Source organism: Saimiri boliviensis, chromosome 2 (assembly GCF_048565385.1).
Source record: "Saimiri boliviensis isolate mSaiBol1 chromosome 2, mSaiBol1.pri, whole genome shotgun sequence".
Classification (NCBI taxonomy): domain Eukaryota; kingdom Metazoa; phylum Chordata; class Mammalia; order Primates; family Cebidae; genus Saimiri; species Saimiri boliviensis.
In genome coordinates this window covers 205469430-205493572 of record NC_133450.1, presented here as the reverse complement: position 1 = coordinate 205493572, position 24143 = coordinate 205469430, and the positions used below count along the sequence as shown (strand labels likewise).

General features: G+C 38.2%; 2 protein-coding genes across 5 annotated transcripts in view; both read right to left on the bottom strand.

Moving 5' to 3' along the window:
* The window catches only part of KIAA1958 (KIAA1958 ortholog), a 213834-nt gene that overhangs the window by 124260 nt on the left and 65431 nt on the right, over positions 1 to 24143 (bottom strand). For all 4 annotated transcript variants that reach the window (XM_010335958.3, XM_003925227.4, XM_003925226.4 and 1 more), the window contains exon 2: positions 5024 to 6218. In XM_010335958.3, the coding sequence (XP_010334260.1) occupies positions 5024 to 6194 (1171 nt within the window). In that variant the 5' untranslated portion in view covers positions 6195 to 6218. The remainder of the gene's footprint in view (positions 1 to 5023; positions 6219 to 24143) is intronic.
* The window catches only part of LOC120366364 (small ribosomal subunit protein eS27-like), a 31271-nt gene continuing 26947 nt past the window's right edge, over positions 19820 to 24143 (bottom strand). Inside the window, exon 1 of the mRNA XM_074395185.1 lies at positions 19820 to 24143. This exon is cut by the window's right edge and continues 26947 nt beyond it. Coding sequence (XP_074251286.1) covers positions 19879 to 20133 — 255 coding nt within the window. The 5' untranslated portion in view covers positions 20134 to 24143 and the 3' untranslated portion in view covers positions 19820 to 19878.

The following is a 24143-nucleotide window of genomic DNA, read 5'->3' as shown; positions in this document are numbered from 1 at the left end:
CCTTAGGTCCATGCAGGGATCAAGTATAACAGGTGAATCTAATAGGGAGGAAAGCCAAGGTGGCAAATGGCAAGAGGGAAACTTGATGCTGTCTGAAGCCTGGGTGAAAGCTGGTTTGAAATGTGTCTTTGGACTATAAGGCAGTTAATTCTCTCCTGTAACTTATTTTAACTCAGATTTTTTGCTTCTGACAAGAGAAACCATTATCTATTGCGTCAACATAGACCAGATAACTGGCAGTAACATATACCTTAATCAATTTTTAAAAGCTCACTGAACTCAGTATTACATGAGTAATTTTTCAAAAAGCATACTAAATGATTTAGACTCCATTTCTCTTTCTTTCTGAATGCATTTTTGTATAAAATATAATCACCATAAATTTATACAAATAAATACTCAAACAGTAAAAATGAGAAGAAAAAAATAAAGAGATCAATGAAAACAGAAACAAAAACAAGAAAGAGACCCAATAATAAACAAAAACATGGTACATGAATCAATTCAGTGGAGAACGAGAACTATTCAACAAATGATGCTGAGACATTTGACTACCTGCAAAAATAGTAGCATGAGGTTCTACCCCAAAATATATTCTAATTGTAAAGTCAAATGTTAAAAAAAGAAAGGAAGAGAAGAAGAGGAGAGAATGAAAACCATAAAAGAACAAAAGGGGGCTGGGCACGGTGGCTCACGCCTCTAATCCCAGCACTTTAGGAGGCTGAGGCGTGCAGATCACAAGGTCAGGAGTTTGAGGCCAGCCTGGTCAATATGGTGAAACCCCATCTCTACTGAAAATATTAAAAAAAAAAAAAAAAAAAATTAGCCAGGCATGGTAGCACATGCCTGTAGACCCAGCTACTAGGGAGGCTGAGGCAGAAAAATTACTTGAACCCAGGAGGCAGAGGTTGCGGTGAGCCGAGATCACACCACTGCACTCCAGCCTGGGATACAGAGCAAGACTCCATTTCAAAAAAACACAGAGCAAGAGGGAAATACAGAGAAATATCTAAGGAAAGGACTTCCTAAGCAAAATACCAAAGACAGAAAAGGAAAAGACTGATTGACAGATGTTGAAAGAATTGCCTTCATAAAAATTAAGAAAATTCATACCTCAAAAAATGTCAGCAACAAAATTAAAAGCTAATGGTAAAGTGGGAAATGTATTTCCAATATACATGACAAGTTATGAGTTACTATTTCTAATATATACAGAACACATGAATCTATTAGAAAAAGACAAATATATATATTTTTTCAAAATAAAAATATATATACATACAAATCTAATAAGCAAAAATTGATTGCTTGTTACTATAGAACTTTTGGGAAAAGAGCTGATTAATAAAATGGATACTTGCACAAAATCATAAAAGAAGCTATGTGTGAGTATTCTGAAGAAATATAATATACACATAAAACTCTAACTCATGATACAATAGAGATTTAAATGTCATTATGACAAATGCCCCAAATTTACATAAAACCTCAAAAATTAATGGAATCCAAGCTACTAGTAGGTAGTCAATAATTCTTCTAATAATATATGCCTCTTTACTCGTTGTTTACTAAGATTGGGATTCAACGGTATGGCAGGAGTGACATGAAAATTAATGATTTTATCTATACCTTGATTAACATTTTATAATTTTATGAGTTCAGGTCTGAACAGAAGTAAGGATGATTTTCCGCTAGGGAAATCAAATTTAAATGGCAATAGTAAAACCAAACAAAATGGAACAATTTCTATTTGTTTCTGGCTAACTCAATAGTCATGTGTCAAATTATTTATTTTCAAAATATTACCTAAAGATATACAGTATTTCTGCAATGATCTGATACTCAGTACAGAACAACTATTTTAAAAGAGCCTGACTTAGCTTTCAGCTAGGTCTTTCAGAACCTTTCTTCTTTGCTTAGTACCAAGTATATTTTACATATTAACTGTGTAAGGTCCACCTGTAACAAAGTCATTCACATACATTCAGATGTGCTGGATTCTAAATTTTTTAAAATGTATGTTTAGAAAGATTATCTACTATAAACAAACGTGCAAACACAAACAAATAAAACTTTAGAACATATAACCTAATTAGGTACTAGAACAAAAGGTAAATTTAATGTTAACTTTATATGCTTCACTCAAAAGAAAAATGTGAGTCTGACTTTTATTTGTCCCACTGTTGTTTCCAGTCCAAATAGTATTTCTCTAAAGCTAAAGACACTTTAGCAATATGATATCCTTCCTGAGAACAATGGATCAAAACATGAGGACTATCCTTAGAAAATTGTCATGACCAGTCTTCATACTGTTTTTCTTAAAGGTTCACCTCCCACCCAAACCAATACTCCTCTGAGAGTAAAGCCAAATCACAATGTATGACTGTATATATTATGTACTCTCCTTGGCCATGCCTGCTGTTTATAGCTATTGTAAGAAGTGCAGTTTCCATGAGGGAAGAAAAGAAACCTAAGAGAACGTAATATATGCAACAATAAATGGATTAAAATTATTTTTTTCAAACAGGTTGAATTTCTTTCCCAAAATAATTAAGCACTAATATATTCACATATGGTTTAGTAGAGAACCTCAGTGCCTCATTTACTATCCACGAGGCAGATACAGAAACATCTTGCATCTTGCTTTGCAGGGCTAAGTTAGCGTAAAGGTGTGCAACACAACTAATACTCTTCACCAAACTGGGTACACTGTACCACTTAGCAAAATATATTCTGAATTCTACCCTATTTAAGGAAAAAAAAAAAAAAGGCAGGAGAGGTCAAACAAATAAATAAAGTAATATTAGATTCACAACAATTTAAGTGAAAAGGTACTACAGTACCTAACATCCTATATATACTAAGAGTCAGACTTCCTAGAACAAAGACTTTGACCAGCCTAATACAGGTAACATTTTGTCTCCTGATGAGATTAGCCAAGATTAACCATGTTGTTATTCAATGATCAAAGTTTAATTCATTAAAATATTTTTTAAAAGAAAGAAAGAAAAAGACAACCCATGGGATGAGAGGAAATATTTGCAAATTATATATCTGATAAGGATCTCATATTCAGAATACATAAAGAACTCCAACTCACCAATAAGATGACAACCTAATTTTAAAATGGGCAAAAGATCTGAGTAGATGTTTCTCAAAAGAAAATATACAAATGGCCAACAAGCACATAAAAGAAAGCTCAGTACTATTAGTCATTAGGGTAATACAAATCAAAACCCCAATAAGATACTACTTCACACACCCAATAGGATATTTATTTTTTAAAACATTAAAAATAACAAGTGTTGGTGACAATCTAGAGCAATAAGAACCTTTATAGATTACTAGTGAGGCTGTCCAATGATGGAGCTGCTTGGGAAAACAGTTTGGCTGCTCCTCAAAAAGTTAAATATAAAGTTACCACAGGACCCAGCAATTCCACTCCTAGGTAGTTACCCAAGCCAAATAAATACACACACCCACACAAAAAACTGTTCACAAATATTCACAGCAGCATTATTCATAACAGCCAAAATATGAACACAACCCAAATCCATTAACTGATGAAAGAAAAAATAAAATATGGCATAGTCATATAATATCGAAAGAAATGCTGCAACATGGATTAACCTTGAAAACTTTATGTTAAGTGTAAAGGGTGGTCACAAAAGGCCACATAATATGTGACTCCACTTACATGAAACATATAGAATAGGAAAATCTATAGACAGAAAGTAGATTAGTGGTTGCCAGGAACTAGGGGGAGGGAAAAAGTGACTGTTAATGGGTATGGGGTTTCTTTCTGTGATGATGAAAAGATTCTGAAATTAGGTAATGGTGACGGTTGTACAACTCTGTGAATACACCAAAACCCACTGAATTGTACACTGTAAAAGAGTGAATTTTATGACACATGAACAGTATCTCAATAAAACTATTATTTAAAAAAGAGAAAAATGAATAAACTGAAAAGCATAATTTTCAATCAGGATGTAAATATTTTCAGTGAATTAATAACACCATGAATATGTCTTCAAAAAAATCATGAATGGAAGGTCTTCTTTGAGAATCTCAAAGTTGATACTATCATGGGGAAAAAAGTTTGGTAAACAGCTTAATCCAAGAAAGTTTCAGGATAAAGCCACAGGTGCCTCTGGCTTCTAGGAAGCTTTTTCCAAAATACAAGATGTTTTTGAGAAGGACTGAAATAAACTAAAACATGCTGCGAATTTCTGCACGTTTCTTCATCCCCGTCCACATTTCTGTTCTAGCCTATTAGATTTGAATCATGAAGCCAAAAGCATGAGACCCAAGCCCCTTTATACACTAATGGCCCAGATTAAATAAATACTAAATGTCAGAATTAACATTAGAACGTTACAATTACAGGTGCAGGGGCCTCAAACGATTATTTCACTCCCCTCTCAATCCATTTCAGTTAGGCTCACAAATTCCAGAAATGCAAGTTTTCTTATTCTTTTAAATTTTAAGGGAAAAGATAAAATACCTCTTTTAGAAATGTCTATTGCTTTTTAAAAAAAAAACTTAAACTACCACACCAACTAAAATGAATAGCAATGTCAAGCTGGCTCAGTCAAATAAATAATGGAAAAGCATCAGGTCTATTGTCATTATATGCCTTACCCAACATCATCATAGCTTCAAACAACAACTAAACACACTACTACTGATAGAAAAGCATATTTTTAAAACTTTCAAAAATAACTTTACTATATACAAATTCAGCTGACAGGTATCAAACTTAAATCTAATGCTACAATATCAACAGAACAATCTTACAGCTGTCCTCTCAGGCCTATGGTACGTCAACTGGATAGGGCCTTAATTCTTATGAATTTCCTTTATAGTATCACCTGGATATAACACAGTCATTATTTCTATCTTTCTAGGACTAACAAAGGACTGAATTCTAGCAAACTGAGCCAATGGTTTTAGAAGTGCTGACGGCGCAGAATTCTGGTGTGTGTGGATGAGGGACTTGCTGTCGCCTCACATGCCATACCTGGTATGCACTGTGCTGTGGCCTCAGTGGTTATGGCTGGAGCGACTGGGGGCTGCTGCTGACTGGAGCTCACTTCTGGCTCTGTGTTAACTGAGGGAGAAAGGGCTACCTCACAGGAGGAGACCTGGCTGGGCAGATGGGACAGGAACTCTTCAGAAGCAACTTGCTCATCCTGTCCAGGCAGCTGCAGGGCAGACAAGGGGATACTGATCTGTTTGTTAGGATGGGATGTGCTCACAGGCATTTGCATGGCCACCTGTTGGTTGGCACCATGGCTACCAGGGGGTCCTCTGTTTGGCGAAGCCAGAGATACCCTGGCAGTCTTCTGGACAACTGGTCTGGAGATCACAGAGGGGGATGCAGACATACCGTGTGGGTCTAGCTCTGTGCTGATGGCAGATGTTACATGGGGAATCAGTTTAGCAGACCCTACACAGGAGGGACCGGCATGAGTCTGAGGCTTGGGTTTTGCCATCTGTGTCAAGGACAGGGCTGGTCCATCTACCCCTCCTGTCAGTTCTGCATTTGCCACAATGTAATAATCTTCGGGGATCTCTTGTTTGATTTTCTTAATGATGACATCATTGCTGCATTCATCAACCATCTGCGCCTGGGAGCTTGAATGGAGGGAAGACGGGACTATCCCAGGTCTTTTGCGAGCAATGCTTTGAGGCCTTTGGGTCTGGGGTTCAAAGTCACTATCCTCATCTGTAACAGAGGACTCACAAACCATGTCAAACAGGGTGTTCTCATCTTCATATTCTTCAACAGCTTCATCCAGTTCAGAGGGCTCACTACAATAGGAGAAGTCACAAGAGTCTCTGGTCCGGTTACAGTCTAGCTTTGCTTTCACTGGTCGCCCAGGGTACCTTTCAACAGGGCTAGTCTGTGTCTCAGAGGGCACCCCAATTATGCTGGGACTATCAGAGTTAAAACTTCTGTTATCCTGGAAACAGACCCTCTCTTGGGAACCAGCTCTGCAAGTAGCCGTTAGTGGCCAGTGATAAGCATGGCCAGCACTACAGCCCCACATTGCTGTCAGGTTCCCATGGGAACCTTCAGAGAGCAAGTGTTTCAGGTTTGGAATGAGGCTGCAAATAGTCCCATGGCTGTGGGCCCAGCTGACCAATTTGGACAGATTCTCAGATGAGGTATGAAGACAATCCTCCATGTTACAGGATCAGCAGTGTCTCTCCTAAAGGGAAATAATCAAAAGAAGAAGCCATTATTACCTGAGATATTCCTATGGCTCAATTACTTCAATCTGTCCCAAATATGATCATTTGGCATAAAAAGAAATGCATCTCAAAACTGAATCTAGTCAGTGTCACTGCGGATGAGCAGGGACTGGAAGAGAATACCAGGAAAAGTAAAAACAGCTGATGACTTATGGTTGTGGGATTTGGAAAAAAATGAGTTTCCTGTATTGTTATAATTCCTGCCTAAGGTAAAAAAAGAAAGAGAAAGAAAAAGAGAAACGAGCAATAAAAAGAGCTTTTCCATGGTACATTTTATTTCCAAAGTCACTGACAAGAGAGGTTCAGATGGCCCCTCAATAACAACATTGTGTCTATTACTTGCATTAACCAAGAGCATGCAGCTCCAATGTCACCCTTTGTCATCAGAAACTTCATTACTAGAAGCAGAGCCAAGAACGGAGGTTTGGACCCATCCTGGGATGGATATCAGAGAAAGGAAGCCAGTCCTGGCTGGGCACCAGAAGACAATGCAACTGGGAGTCCAAGGAGGGAATGAGGGACTCGATTTGAAAAGTGGGGAAGTCTTCAGCAGAGAAGGGAGAGTAGACTGGGAGGAGACCTGCTGGATGGGGCAGTCTGTAGACCAAAGCAGCCAGCACAGGGAAGTGGGAGGCCCTGCTCTAACCACTCTCAGGAGGAGGCTTCCTGTCTCCTGGCTATCTACAATTCCTGAAATATGGCCTTTCATTTACCATCAGAGGTTACAAAGGAGGTCTGGTGTTTTCCACCATCTGAGGGTCTCATAAAGCCAAGGATAACCAACTACCAAATAAAAGCAAATCATTCCTTACTAGGCAGGAGACAAAAAGAAGCCTTTGTTAGTCACTGACGAGGGAGGACAACACGATGGGTAAGAAAGTGAAAGGGGACATGTGGAGTCTGCAAGGGGCTGGCAAGGTTAGTAAGGCTCTGCCAAGAGGGGCTCCTGGGAGCACTGGGCAGGGAGGCACAGGAATCTTTATGTGTGACTCAGTCAGCCCTGGCTATCTGCAGCTGTGGGTGACAAGACATGCCTCGCTGGTGCTCTGCACTCAGGCACCACAGTCTAACCACAACGATACCTGAGCCTCCATTCCCTGGTCTGACTCCATGGCTCCCGGTCAGGGAGGTTAGGTAAGTTCAAATCCTTTAACATACTATTAAGATCTCTGTTGATGTGGCCACAGCCACCTCTCAAGCCTCATTTCCTATGACCATGGCCTCTTCCCATACTTCTTGTGGTCCTCTCTTCTCTAAACTCCCTACTGGTGAGAGACTCATTCTTTCATTTGATACGCTGCCCTTCTCTTTCCTCACCTGGCCAGCCCCTTCAAAACTGAACCTGGGGCCACCTCCTACCGGCATCTTTCCAGACCCTCTTTCTGCCTAAGAGATTTATTTAGCTCCCTTTCACCCATGCCTGTACCCTCTCAAGAGATATGCCTTTGCTATACTATTCTCATTGACTTGCTTGTCTGTCTCTCCGACTTGACTAAGGATTTCCTGAAGGCAGAAACTATGACTTAATTATTCACTCATCAGTGAGGACCTACTTGGGGATATGGAAATCCATAAGGCATGCTCCTGTTCTTGAGACATTATAACCTATTGTCTAGTATGCAGTCATTGCCGAATAACTGAATAAAGAATGAATGAATGTTCATAAGCTGCCAGCACCATCAATACTTACAAAGTGAATGTACAAGACTTCCAAGTAGGAAACAGAAAATTTCCTCGGATCTCTTTTATTGTAACCATTCAAGGGATTAGAGGGTTTTCTCCCCTAGTGTAACCAAAACCCAGCTGCCTTGTATATGTAGAAGAGTGACAGATAAGCAACCAGAGTTCATGAAGCAGCAAAGTGAAGGGAAAGAACAGTGACTGGTGTGGGAGTCAGGAACGCCAAATCCCAAGCCTGGAACCGCTGCCTGTGGTCTCAAACAAGGCACTAATTACCTTTAAGCCTAAAATGCCAGGACTACATGATTTTACACTTCCTTCATATTCTAGAAATTCAGACTTATTTCATTTATATTCCTTTCATATAACTTCGGTTAAAGTAGATATGCCAAAAAAAAAAAAAAAAAAAAAAAAAAAGACAAAGACTTGTTCTGAACTTTTATTTTATTTTTATTTTTGTAGAGACAGGGGTTTCCCTATATTGCTCAAGCTGTTCTTAAACTGGGCTCAAGCAATTCTCCTCCTGTCTCAGCCTCCCAAAGCTCAGGGTTTACAGGCATGAGCTACTTACTGCACCCCAGCCTGTTTTAAACTTAACATCGCTAGTATTTAATTGGTGAGGCAGAGACTGCTATTTTGCCTACCCAGTGTCCATTCTCTTAGTCCTCACAGACAGTACCAATTTGTTGAGGCAGCAATGTGCTCACAAAAATATTTTCCCAGCTTCCTCTGGAGCAAGGGTGGCCCTATGACACAGGCATGGCCAAGGACATGTAAATGGAAGGGTTTGGATCATAATCCTGAAAGACAAAATCCCGAATGTCATAGTCCCAAATGTTGAAATCATGAAAGATCAAAATCCCTAAAGTCTAAAATCCCAAAAATCACAATCATAGGATAGCTACATCATGTTAGGTGGAACTATTACCTTGTTATTGTCTTTATTTGGAAATTAAATATGGTTTAAGGAGATACATATGAGTGATAGACTGACATGGGGTGGATTTAAATTCAGGCGTCAATTTGACTGGATCAAGACTTAGAAACCTAGTAAAGCACCATCTAGGGGAATGTCTGTAAGGGTGTTTCCAGGAGAGATTAGTGTGTGAGTCTCAGTGGATTACATGAAGATCTTGCCTGAATGTTGGCGGCACCATCCAATCAGCTGGGGCCCCAGAGAGAATAAATACAGAAGGTGAATTGTTCTCTCTCTGAGAGCTAGCACAGGCTTCTCTTTTGCTGCCTTGGACATCAGAACTGGAGGCCTACAGCCTTTGGACTCTGGGACTTATGCCAGCAGTTCCAAGGTCCTGGCCTTTCAGCCTCAGACTGAGAGTCACATCATCGCCTTCCCTGGTTCTGAGGCCTCTGGATTTGGACTGAACCACTACACCAGCATCCCAGGGTCTCCAGCTAGCAGACAGCCTGTTGTAAGACTTCTCAGCCCCATAATCACATGAGTCAATTCCCCTAATAAATCCCCTCTCATGTTTATATGCATATCCTATTAGTTCGGTCTCTCTGGAGAATCTTGACTAATACAGATTTGGTACAGACAAAGCCAAGTGTCATTCCTTCTTGCTGTATTCCTTACAACACAATAGAAGAGACTGAAATGTTCTCTTGCAAAAGAGCTGTGATAAGTTAACTATATAAGGTTACTAAATGGTGAAATAGAAAACTTTAAAAGCTAATTATTACTGGTGCTGCCCAAGCAGAAAATCGCTTAATTGCAGCAGCTAAGCAATAGGCAGACTTACACATGGATAGCATACACTTATAAAATTTGTAGACCATAACCACGTTCCAAACACAAGTGCAGGAAGTGTTTCAAAGATCACAGAAGCGAAAACACAGGCAAAAAGTACAAGAAATCTCCCCTGCCAAATTATTCAATTGTGTATGACTTCTGCCCCTTCACATACAGCACTATGCTTCCATTCAAAAAACACCCTTCAGCAGAGAATAAAAAGAATTCAATAAGCTCAGTGATCTTCTGAACCAAACATACTTGTTGATACTGAAGTTCCTTCAGTGTTTAAAAAAAAAACAATAAATGGTGAACTATTCATGATCAGTGATTTGACTGTCAAGACAGATTTCTTATATTTACCACTAAATCTAACATAGACGAACTGGCACATGCTTCGCTTTAGCTAATGAATTTCAAAATCGTTCCCACTGTTTATCAACTACATATAATTCATGTCCCTGTTAGATGTGAAAATTCTAGAACTTATCCACTCAATTATGTATTAATGACTAGAAAAAGTAAAGCACTTAATAAATGTTTATTTGGGCCAGGTGCAGTGGCTTACACCTGTAATCCCAAACTTTGGGAGGCTGAGGTGGGCAGATCACTTGAGGTCAGGAATTCAAGACCAGCCAGGCCAACATGATGAAACTCCATCTCTACTAAAGACGCAAAAAAATTAGCCAGGCACGGAGGCACCTGCCTGTGATCCCAGCTCCTCGGGAGGCTGAGGCGGGAAAATCATTTCAACTCGGGTGGAGGTTGCAGTGAGCCAGATCATGCCATTGCACTCCAGCCTAGACAACAAGAGCGAAACTTGTCTCAAAAAAAAAAACCACATTTTTTGAAAAGTGAATTTCAAAGTTTGTATTTCCTATTCAGCCTAATGCATTTGGCAGGAAATTCAGATGAGTGGATTGGCTACAATGATACAAACTTCAGTTAAAGGGATCATTTGCCTACACTGGCATTCTTTTCAGCAGATGACATTCTAGAAGCTTTTAATGAATTAAAGCCACATTGCCTGAAGAAGCCAGCAAAGTAATGACTAGTTCAAAAATACTTAGGTGCACAGTAGGATAAGAAGACATTTAATGTAATGGTGTTGCTGTTCCATCACTAGTACTGCTTCTGCCAAATTTGTGGTCTGTGTATGAGTATATGCAGAATGGATTTCCATCTACCCACAACTCAGAAGCATGGGGAAATTTAATAGGCAATGCTCATATTGTATACCGAATCACAGAAGAATTCCAAAAAGAACAGTAACACATATAGAAGGAACGGAAACATATTCTCCATGGACAGCCATGTCCTAAAAGAAAAAAAGAAGCTATTTATCAACATACAAGACTTCAAAATATAGTTAATGATCATGAAAGTCAGCCAGCTCTTACAGACTACCTCCACGCAACTGCCATAATATATCCTTGTAACACACTTTTTTTTTTTTTAGTTTTCCTACTCTTAAATTGGCAGCCCTATTTTTTTTTTCTTTTTTTAGAGACAGGGTCTTGCTCTGTTGCCCAGGCTGGAGTGCAATGGTGAGATCACAGCTCACTGCAACCTCTGCCCCCCAGGGTTTTGGTAACCCTCCTACCTCAGCCTCCCAAGTAGCTGGGACCACAGGTATGCACCATGCCTGGCTACCTCTTGTATTAAAAATTTTTTTTGTAGAGATGGGATTTTGCCATGTTGCCCAGGCTGGTCTTGAACTCCTGCGCTTAAGTGATCTACTTGAGCCTCCCAAAGTGCTGGGATTTCAGGCTTTAGCCACTACACTGGGCCAAGAACTATTTCTTTTACCATGTGCTATGCTATGTATTTCATCTTATCATTTCCAAAACTGGAGGTATCAACATTATGAAGACTTATTTACTTTATGCCCTTTTTGGAAATTTGACTCCAAAAAGGTGTATTACCACAATGTTGACTGTGTGTGTAAGCGCCGTGTGTGTATATAAAAGCACTGACATCAACATTTCTGAAAAATAAACTTTCTCAAGATCTTAGCTCTTTGGGCATCTGCATATGCAGTGGTGACTCATCGCGGTTTTGATGAATCTCATCAAAAGACTTAGGTTGTCTGTCACAGGATATCAGATGACCTCACTTATAAGCTATTTCTTCATGACTATGGTTCATCTGCTCATAACTGTTATACCCATGCAACTGTCATTAATATACCTGAGTGTTTGTTGGCAAAAAATTGTATATTAATATTGTCTATTTTATTTTATAAAGTGACCTATGAAGTGTTTTGCTTTTGTTTCTCAAATAAGTCCCTTTTTAAAAATGTAAAATAAATATCTTTTAAATTTTTTCCATAATTATATTTTGATCTTTCAGGATTGATTTTTCAGGATTTTAGACTTTAGGGATTTTTATTCAGGATTATGGTGCTCGTGGTTGTTTCTTTCTGGATTATGATCAGCTCCTAAATGGAAGTCACTGAGTGGGGTTCTGGGAAAGCCCTTGAAACACAGATTTGTCTGGTTTTTGCCTTTTCCCTTTAGTTCTTTCCTTTTCTTTCCAATGGGAAAAAGACAGGATGGCTGGAGCTACAGAGGCCGCCTAGGAGCATAAAGAAGAACTTAAGAATGGCAGAGAACAAGAAAGAGCGTGGGTTCCTGATGACACCTGAGCCACAACATCAGCTCTGAACTGCCTGCTTCAGGACTCCTTATTATTCAGAAGGGAAAGATAGAGTCCTGATCTTGTTCAAGCCACTGTTGTTGGAGTTTTCTCTTATTTTTGTTTGTTTTGTTTTGTTTCACTGTCTTATGGTGCTGGGGAGTTGTTTGTTACATATCGCTGAAGTCAATTACTAATTAACACACACAAACTAATACATTCCTCCCTGGTTTTTGACACCTTAGAGTATAATCCTTCATTTACTCTGCACCATACTCCAGTACAATTGTTACTCAGACTAGACTCCACAAATAAATTCTTAGAAGGTCTGTAATAAATGTTTTTACCATTTTTCATTTTGATAATAAAAAATAGCTAATAGAAGCACATTATTAATCATCTAAATAATCATATATCTACATAATGCCATGTAATTTCAAAACCCCTGTGCCTCATATTAGGGCCCATAATCCCCTTAAGTGACTTCATTCAGCTTCCAATTTGTTAGGAAACTTGTTCATACTGTATTCATCTCAGCACATATAAATGAAACATTTCTCTTTTGCACTAATAATTTTAAAACAAAAGGCATCCTGATTCGACATCATGAAAACAACATAATGTGATGGTGGAGTAATACATTACTTTTAAGTGTCATAGGGCAATGAGAAAAGAAAAGGAGTTTAAATAAATACTACATGTTCATAGAAAATCCTATACATTATGGCACAATATTTTTTTTGAGGCAGGGTCTCACTTTGCTTCCCAGGTTGAAATGCAGTTCACAGTGTTCTTGAACTCCCCAGCTCAAGCAATTATTTTGCCTTAGCCTCCTGCATAGGTGGGACTACAGGCATGCAATTTATGGCACAACATTTGAATGAAGATGTTAGAACAATTTAAATATTTGAATATGTGGCAGAATTAAAGCACAAATTATAAAGACATATAGAACTCTAAAGAACCTATTAATCAGGTAGAAACTACTATACAAGAGTAAGATAGTACCTTTCCTCAAGGCCCCCATAGATATAATAATAAAATGCTACAATGAAAAGAAAAAGTGGATAAGATTATAAATTTTATTAAAGGCTATACATTTTATTAATATTCACTAACCTTTAAGAATCAAGAGGTAGTAAACATTAAGTTGTTTTTATTACATTCTTAAATTCACTGCCAATCTCATGGAGAGGTTCTTAATCTCTGAGTACCATAAAATGAAAATATTTTTCCAAAATTACTATTAATATATTTCAACCTGGCAACCATGTTAACTAGTAGTTTTGAGAGCATAATTAGCTGATATATTAAGGCAATTAAACATACTGAGTCAAAAGAATAGTTATCACTATACTTCAATACATTCTAAGTTTCCTACAAATTGAAATCAACAATAAGACAATCAAGGCATTTTCAAAATTCTGAGAATAAAGTTTTTAAAATCTACAGATTCCCATAAGCAGACTAATGATACCTCTATGCTGAAAAATGGTGCTTCTACATTTTCAAGAATTATAAAATAGCATTTTCCCATATCTGACATGGGCAATGACTGGATTAGATACTTTCAGAGTTATCAAGTGACACTTGATTACAAACTGAAATTCAGGCCAGGTGCAGTGGCTCATGCCTGTACTTCCAGCTAAGGCAGGAGGATCGTTTGAGCCCAGGGGTTTGAGACCAGCCTGTAAGACCCTGTTTCTACAAAAACAAAAACAAAAAAAACCCTGAAATTCAAGGACTTCTAGCTGGTGGAATTTAGGTTAAGTATAATACACTATGTTAGCAAAGCTATGAAGTTAACTTAAGCAAGCAGACATTCTGTGTATTAGCATTTATATTATGAAAGCCAAATCAGAAGGACATTAAATATCCAATCAGACTTTCTACCATTAAACCCAAAATTAATCATTAGGTGTCAGTAGAACAATAATACAACAATAATTACAAATAAAGCTAATATTTATTAGATAATTTCTATTTGCCAAGCACTGTTCTAGGACTTAACCACACCAAGAATTCTAATTATTATCAATAATTCTAGTTTAAGTTAAATTCTAGTTTGACTAGTTCAATTATTATCCTCGTTTTATAAATATAAATAAGTCACTTGCACAAAGTAAATGGCAGAGCCAATATTTGAAAGTAAGTCTTACTCTAGAGCCCATGCTCTTTTATTTATACTACACAGCCACTGGTATTACAATAGTAGAAAGATACTGTCTCAAGTCTGCTTCCCTATAAATTAATGTTGTTAATTTTAACTTATCTGGTTTAACAAATTCAAGCTGAATTTGTAAGTACATTTTGTATTTATAGCTATGCCAGAACTATAAACTTTATGTTTACATATATTTAAGTAACATTATACTAAAAATTATTTAAGCCATTAGGCATAAAGAAAGCCCACGAAAATACCTTTTCTTTTAAAAGTTTGAGAAAAATTTCTTTACAGGAAAAAAAAGGTATGAAAGGATTACATCACTTTTCCAAAAGATGACAAAACTAATTAGTAGCAAAGTAACAGTGAATGACTAGATTCCACCTAACTTCAGTTATGACAATCTACCCAACAATCCTTGTAGACTCTCTCTTTACAAGGTTCTGAACCTTTCAAAGAGTTTGTTGTTGCTGTGTTTTAATACCACTAGATCTCAACTGCTGATGCAAGACAAAACTGACATAAGAAGAAACAGAAAACCTAATTAACTATGTACCTACAAAAGAAATTGACTTAAAAAACCTTCTCCAAAAAGAAAGCTCAGGTGGTTTCACTGGTCAATTCTACCAAACATTCAAGGAAGAAATAACACAAAATTATGCAAATATTTTCAAAAATATGGGGGAAAGAGAAAGCACTTCCTTCATCTTGTTTGAGGATGCCAGCATAACATTAACACCAAACCTGACAAAGACAATACAATAAGACAATTATAGATCAATATTCTTCATCAGCACGAATGTAAAAATCCTTTACAAAATGTGAGCAAATGTAATTCAACATAGTAACAGTCTACAGGGAAAAAACCCACACAATCATTTTAATAGATAGAGGAAAAAGCATTTGACAAAATTAAGTATCCATTTATAATAAAAACTCTTAGCAAACTAATAATGGTAGAGAATTTCTTCAAACCAATAAAGAGCATTGGTGAATAATCTACAGCTATTATCATATTTAATGTAAAAGACAACTATTTCCTTTGGATATTAGGAATAAGGCAAGAATGCCCATTTGTATCACTCCTATTCAACATTGTACTAGAGGTCCTAGCACTAAAATAATATAGTTTGGGGGTGAGGGGAGGAGAAAAGGCAAAAAAATTGAGACAAAAGAATTAAATCAGCCGGGTGCGGTGGCTCAAGCCTGTAATCCCAGCACTTTGGGAGGCCGAGGCGGGTGGATCACGAGGTCGAGAGATCGAGACCATCCTGGTCAACATGGTGAAACGCCGTCTCTACTAAAAATACAAAAAATTAGCTGGGCATGGTGGCACATGCCTGTAATCCCAGCTACTCAGGAGGCTGAGGCAGGAGAATTGCTTGAACCCAGGAGGCGGAGGTTGCGGTGAGCCGAGATCACGCCATTGCATTCCAGCCTGAGTAACAAGAGTGAAACTCCGTCTCAAAAAAAAAAAAAAAAAGAATTAAATCTGATCCTATAATATATGTAAATAACATGGCTGTTTATGCAGAAATCACCAAGAATTCACAAAGCAACTGCTAGAACTCATAATTGAGTTTAGCAAAGTAAGAAGATAGAAGATTAATACTAAAAGCTCAGTTATTTTCTATATATTAGAAGTAAAATATTTAAAGATTATATTTAAATAAATTCTACTTACAGTAGTCCCAAAAGATATGTCAAGTAGTAATTCTTACAAAAGATGCCCCAGACTTCTATACTAAAAACAACAAAACAATGCTGAAAGAAATTAAACATGACCTAAATAAACAGAAAGATATATCCTATTAGTGGACTGGAAGATTCGACATCATTAGGTTTGCAGTTATTCCCAAATTTATCTATAGGTTTGATGCAATTCCAATCATGAAGGTCTTGCAAGTCATGTTAAAGACTTTAGTCTTTATTAAAGAGATAAGAAAGTATTAAATGGTTATAAGCAAAAAAGTAACTTTAGAATCATTATTCTGATTATAGTTTGAAGAGGTCAAGAGTGAGGCAAGAATCTACTTAAGAGGTTTGATGCAGTAATTCAAGTAAAATATAATAATAATCTGGCTTGGAAAGTGGTGGACAGATGAAGAGAATAGATCTGAAAACCAAGTAAGAAGTAGAAGATGAAAGATTGGATATGCTAAGTGGAAAGAAGGAAGTTATGGATTCCGACTTGAATACTGAGAAAAGGTTTCACTTACGCCATGTTACTCTGAGGGGTCTTTAACACACCAAAAGAAGGGATCAAACAGACCACAGGATTTACAAGTCAGTATAAAGATACTGCCAGGCAAGGTGGTCACACCTGTACCTGCAATCCTAGAACTTTGGGAGGTAGAGGCATGAAGATAGCTTGCAGCCAAGAGTTGGAGACCAGCCTGGGCCACATGGTGAGACCCTCATCTCTAGAAAAAAATTAAAAATTTAAAAAATTAGCCAGACATGATGATGCATGCCTGCAGGTCCTAGCTCTTGGGAGGCTGAGTGATAAGGATCACTTGAGCCTAGCAGTTCAAGGTTACAGTGAGCTATGATTGCACAACTGCACTCCAGCCTGGGCAACAAAGTGAGACCCTATCTCTAAAAAAAACCTAAAAACTAAAAATATATACATATATATAAAAGAAAATAGGCTATAAATACTAAACATCTATGAGCATTTTTACACCATCTTATCATGGATAATAAAAATTCGATACACAAAAACACACTGACAAAAGGCCCCGGGAGCTCTCAGTTTGAGGAGTTTAAGTTCACGTAGGGATTATACTTCTTGACTTTCTCAGTAAGCTTATCCTCATAGGCGCTTAATCATATGATGTTTGATCCTTCAGTCAAATCTGCTCAGAGGTTAAGAGATGTGCTACTGAGCCAACTGATGGCTAACTTTCCTGTATTTCAAAAGTTACTATTTTGTCCTAGGTTTAATATGTCTTTCATCATTTATAAAATTGAGATGAGGCTGGGTGCTGTGGCTCACACCTGTAATCCCAATACTTTAGGAGGCTAAGGTGGGGGGATCACTTGAGCCCAGGAGTTCAAGACCAGCCTGAACAACATAGTGAAGCCTTGTCTCCGGAAAAAAAAAAAAAAAAAAAACACAACACACACACAACTATTTAATTCCCTTTCATCTTATCTTATACACACACATAAAATTATACACACACACACACACACACATATATGTGTGTGTGTGTGTGTGTATATATAAATATAGATAGATAGATAGAGTTAAGATGAAAGGGAATTAAATGTTTGAGCTTAAACTAAACTGTGACTTAAAACACATTCATAAAGGCTAGGTGGCTCATGCCTATAATCTCAGCACTTTGAAAGACCAAGGTGGGGGGACTGCTTGAGCTCAGGAGTTTGAGAACAGCCTGGAAGACACAAGACTGTGTCTCTACAAAAAGAAAGAAAGAAAAAAAAATCCTGATATAACCTCTACCTCCCCTAAAACAAAACAGTCAGTCAGTTTTGACAGATGTGAACAGTATGTTTCAGATTACCTATAAACCTTGTTTATAGAAAAATGAATAAAGAAGGAAGTCAGACCATTCGAGTACAAAGCAGAGAATCAACAACATTCTCCACTGACCTATGTAGATAAAAGCTTCTGGGTCTCTTCAAATGGCCTCACTGGAAGAAGCTGCAAACATTCTGAATAGGTGAGGATCACACTAGGCTTTCTAGAATCTCAACTGCCTTCCCCTAAACTCAAACTGATATGCATAAAACTTAAGAAATTCTGCCCACAGACTATTCTGGGTGTGTGTGAGCTACCCCCTCATGTGAACTGGCACAGTGCAGGGGTGAAGAGCCTGAACTCCACTGCCAGATGGCCTGGGTTTAAATCCTAGCTCTGGCCACTTGGTAGCTACGTGACCTTGGGCAAGTTATTTTACCTGTCACTTAGTTTCCTTATCTGTAAAATGACAATAATACTGACCTCATAGTGTTGTTATGAGCATTAAATGAACTTGTATCTATAAAATGTGAAAAAAAAAATCACTTGGTAATTGTTCACCTGAAATTAGGGGCTTTCCCTCCATTTTGGTGGTCTACCATGTAACTACAGAGAATAATATACAATACAGCACAATACAATCATAAAAGAGTGAGGCCTAGACAGAGAACATATACAATACAGCACGGTGTACTAGGCACAAATGAGGTTTTCATTTAACATTCTGACTCCTTAGACTAAAGTCACTCCTAAATTTAAAGCAGCATTATAAAACAAGACTCATTTACCCAGACATCTCCATCTCTGGGAGCCATGCAAATAGGCCCTTAGACCAGCTATATGATCTATTCTGCAGCTCTTTAAACCGTCAATCCCAGAGTTTATTTTTGAGGCAGAGTCTCATTCTGTCACCCAGGCTGGAGTGCAATCACACAATCTCGACTCACTGCAACCTCCGCTTCCTGGGTTCAAGCGATTCTCCTGCCTCAGACTCCTGAGTAACTGGAATTACAGGTGCCCACCACGCCTGGCTAATTTTTGTATTTTTAGTTGAGATGGGGTTCCACCATGTTGGCCAGGCTGATCTCAAACTCCTGATCTCAGGTGATCTGCCCGCCTTGGCCTCCCAAAGTGCCGGAATTACAGGTGTGAGCCACTCAGCCCAGCCCGAGTTTAAGAGAAATCATATGGGCTTTTCAGTAGCATTTCTTTTCAGTAAGTATTGTATGACAGTGGGCCACTAGGCACTGGGAATAGTGCTGTTAACAAGACAGTCATGAACTGTGCCCATATGGAGCTCATGGTAGCAAGGCAGGAGCAAGCAAAGAACTAATGATACAAGAAATAATTTTGCAGCAGTTCTATTAATAATTTTGCAAAGACAATATACTGAGTGCTAAGAGAGCATAAAACCATAAAAAACCTGTTCAATTCACAGAGTAACCTCTGAGAAAGTGGTATTTAAGCAAAGAGCTGAAGAATTAGCAAGAATTCACAGATGAAGAAGGGAGGGGACAGAGAGAAAAGGTTTTTTCAGTCACAAGGAAAAGCACAACTAACAATCCTAAGAAAGATTCTGAAAGTCTTTCATGATACCTATCAAATGTTATCCATCTTTAGCAACTACCCTGCAACATTCTAGCATCCCACATAGACTCAGGATAATAGATGCCATGATCTAAAGTAATTCTTACCCTGACCATTTCTACCATACTTCACCTATCTGCCTCCTAACAAATGCTGCTCACCAGCTCTTTGACAAATTGATCCAGTTTAAGTCTTAACTTGAAATATAGTTATGTGATGCAAACTAGTTATACCTTTGTCAAGAAAATTAATCTTTTTATCCAAATTGTGTTTATTGAGATGGTTTCCCACTCATCTTGATTCAGAGTGCTTTCAGTGCTGCTTCCTCCTGAAAGAACATCCTATTATAAGCCGTGATTTTCCTCCTGCAGGCTGGCAGAGGACAGTGCAGCAGCCAACACACAAAACTACCATTTGTGCATGGCTAAAGACCGTGGTGATTTTATAGCATCCTGGGCATTTCACATCCATGAAGTAGGAACTGAGGCTCTGTACCAGGCATTTCTTCTTGTGTTTCCTCTTCTCCTCTTTGAGAGAGGGATGAAGAAGATCCTTTGCAAGAGGCATGTTCTCGCGGGTAGGTCGTCACCACCAGAAAGCAAAAATTAATTTTTAAAATAATTTTTAATATAATTTCTACTGTCATTGAAAACAAACCTTGATCTCAGTCAATAATTTGATACTGATACTGTATCAAAAATGCAAGGCCCAATGTGGTGGCTCATGCATGTAATCTCAACACTTTGGGAGGCCAAGGCAGGAGAATCACTTGAGGCCAGGAGTTTGAGATCAGTCTGAGTAACATAGTGAGACCCTTTCTCTATAAAACATTTTAAAAATTAACTAGAGGCAGTGGCACGAACCTGTAGTCCTAGCTACTTGAGAGGCTGAGGCAGGATGATTGCTTAAGCCTAGGAGTTTGAAGTTACAGTGCACTATGATCATACCATTGCACTACACCCTGGGTGACACAGCAAGATCCTCTCTCTTTAAAAAAAAAAAAAATACAGCTTAAAAAGTATCAGTGCAGGACAGGCCAAGGAAGAAGGATCATCTGAGGCCCAGAACTCAAGACCAGCCTAGGCAACACAGTAAGACCCTGTCTCAAAAAAAAAAAAAAAAAAAAAAAATCAGTGCAGATATCTAAAATACTTATTCATAAATATCTCAAATTTCCTAAAAACGTCCCCCAATTATTTATGTTTTTTAATTTCTACAATTTATAAGTAGGTTATTACGCACTATCAGAAAAGGATCAAAATGAATTGCAATGGCATTCCACTCACTAAAATTTTTCCACATGTGATGACTAGCAATATTATTTGATCACTTTTTAAAGTGGTTTTCCCATCAATGGGTGTGATTTGACATGATGATTCATACTTTATAGCCCACTCAAAGAAGTATAGTAAATAGAAAACCTAAATATTCTGTCTCAGAGTGAGTGATGTTTAACATTTTTAATGGCCTTTAACATAGCCTCATTCTCCTGATGGAATTTTCCAAGGCTTAAGAGTAACAGTGTCTCATAACAAAGGATCTGTCCCAGATGCTTGAAAACACAGCCTCACCTTGGTAAAGAAACTATAGGCAGGCTGATCCCAGATTTCAGAGAACAAAGTGAAATACATGTGCCTCCCCAGGATCCCCTGGAACTGCCCTGGCCAAGGTCATCAATAACTTCCCTACTAAGATATTCCATTGCTACTCCTCAGTCCCCTTCTCTGGGCTCCTCAGCAGCAATCAAAGCTGTTCTCTGCCCTCTTTGAAACCCTCTCTTTCCTTAGCTTCTATAATACTGCCTTTCCCTATTCTGCTATTCTTAGTTTCCTTTGCTAGAGCACATCACTCTATTTTGACCTTTAAAACTAGAGTTTATTTCATGTGTTTTCTTCTCATATTCTCACTAGATGATGCTCTCTTCCACCCCTGTGGATCTCGTTATCAGACAATATAAAATTAATATCTCAATAAATGGCATTACCGTCCCTTCAAATGCTGAAGCCCAAATCCTGCAAATCACCCTTGACTCTAACACAGCCTTCACATGTCTATAAAGAAGAACCTGCAGGGCTGGTCAATTCCAAGAACTCAGCCCTGGCCGCTGGTTTTCAAAACTACTATGTTTTACAAAGCTTCTGGTTTGCATTGCTGCTACACTTGTGAAGGGTGTAGGAAAAAAAAAAGAAACATTCAGACATGTACTTTATGCAGAGTGGGTGAATCTTAAATTAGCATTTTAAATGTGGTAATAAGTTAATATTATATAACACTTTGTATCCAAAGTGTTGTACCCAAGTTTTATATAAATTAATTCTTATATCTTTACTAGCTCTCAGGAAGGAAGGACAGGTCTTTCTTATTACTGTGAAATATCTGCTCATGGGAATGAGATCTGAAGCTATGGTGTACATCATTTTAATAGCCCCTCCATTCTGACTCTTATTTTTAGGTATGTGGATGGTGAGTGCTGAAAGTGGTATAATTGTTCCAGATGAGATGGTGACTCAGTGACAATGTTGGGAATGTGAGTAACCTATTTTTATTCATTAAATGAAATATTTTAGAAACTCTGAAATAGGCTTAACAGACATCAAGATGACTTGAATTTCAGGTCTCTGGTAATAGGACTAAGCCTCCCAATTTGGGGCCACAGCACTCATTCTAGAAAATATTCAAAGAAGGAGAGAAATCATTTTCCTGAGAAATGCAAAAAGAATTAACAAACTGACATGGTTTTGGCTGGGTGTTATGGTCCCTTTGCAAAAGCACAAAAATGTCCTTACCTCTTCCCACATATTTCTAGAATGTTTATTCTGACTCAATCTACTTGTCTACTTTACAATTAATACACCATTTAAAATTACTGTAGCTGAATATGTTTTTACATTCAAGAAGGCAAATCCCTTCTCATTATTCTTATTTTTCAAAACTATTTTCTAATTCCTAACTTTTATGCAAAGCATCCAGTATGCTGTATCACATTAAATATGACATTAGGTATTTATTCCTAAAAAAATTTCTTATACTGTGTTAAAAATGTTTTCTGTGTTTCTTAGCTGGAAAAGCTGTTGAATTTTATCAAGTATTTAGTCAACTATAAATATGGTATTTTTGTTTTTCATGTCATAAGTTACATTTACAGATTCCTCAGTGTTAACCCACCTCGGATTCCTATGGCTACTTCTCAATTTCTATCAATGGCTCATCACTCTCACTTTAATCTTTAAAACTAAGTTCATCAGTGGTCCTGGCACTCCATTTCTCATGGTACTGTCTCATGAGATGATGCTTTCATCCACCTCTGTGAATCTGGTAAGCTGAGATATATGCCCTAATGTTTCCCTAATTAATATCTCAGTAGTTGGCAGAGACATCTTCCTGGCTGCTGAGGCCTGAATCCCAGAATTAGATTTCTAAATATTTTTAGGATTTGAGGGATCATTATGCAAACACACTGCTTAGGGGCTGGACAGATGTGTGCCAGTGCCAGGCATCTTTCTGCTCTGTGATCCTTTTCTAAGCCCTGAATGCAGACTACAGGAAAGTAGATAGTTTGCCCAGCACTGTATCTTCAGCACCTCTAACAAAACCTAACATAGAGAAGGTATTCAAGAAACACTGAACAAGGCTGGGTGTGGTGATTCCTATAATCCCAACACTCTGACAGGCCAAGGAGGGAGGACTGCTTGAGCCTGAGTGTTTAAGACCAGCCTAGACCCTCCCTGCCTACAAAAGATGGAAAAAATTAGCCTTGTGTGGTGGTACATGCCATTAGTCCCAGCTACTCGGGAGGGTGAGGTGGGAGGATCACTCGAGCCTTGGAGGTTGGGGTTGCAATGAGTCGTGATTGCATCACTGTCTCAAAAAACAAAAACCAGAAACACTGCATGAATACTGAAGGAACAAATCCAATTGAGTTCTCATGAACTCTGATGTGAAATATGTCTACCCACCTGTTTTGTCCACCTGTCAGCTCAACCTTCTCTTTAGCACTGTGTCTCCTGGCCCCACTACCCGCTGCCCAATCTGACAAGAATAGAGGGCACTCCTGCCCATTCAGGATTACATGAAGCACAGCAATGACTCAGAGAGGGAAGGGCATCAACAATCCAACTGCAACATTCACTAGATTCAAATCTTTCAACAAGTACACATCATTACTGAAAACTGACTCAGAAAGCCTGCTACAATCTTTTGCCTAGTTCACTAAAGAAGCCTAAGTGGGCTGGACTCAGTGGCTCACGTCTGCAATCCCAGCATTTTGGGGGGCTGAGGCACTACTTGAGGACAAGAGTTGAAGAACAGCCTGGGCAATACAGTAAGACCCTATCTCTACAAGAAAATATAAATAATTTTTAAAAAGAAGCCTGAGTGAAGAGAGGGCTGTACTATATACAATTTACAACAAAATTGGAGAGCAGAGATGTGAGAACTAAATTTTGGTGCTTCATATATTACGCAGTCTCAGATATTTTGTTATAGCAGCACAAAGGAGCTGAGACACCTGGTTTCCAAGAAGCATTGGTCAAGGTTGGAGGGCGAACACCGTGATCACCCACTCTGTGTTGTGCAAT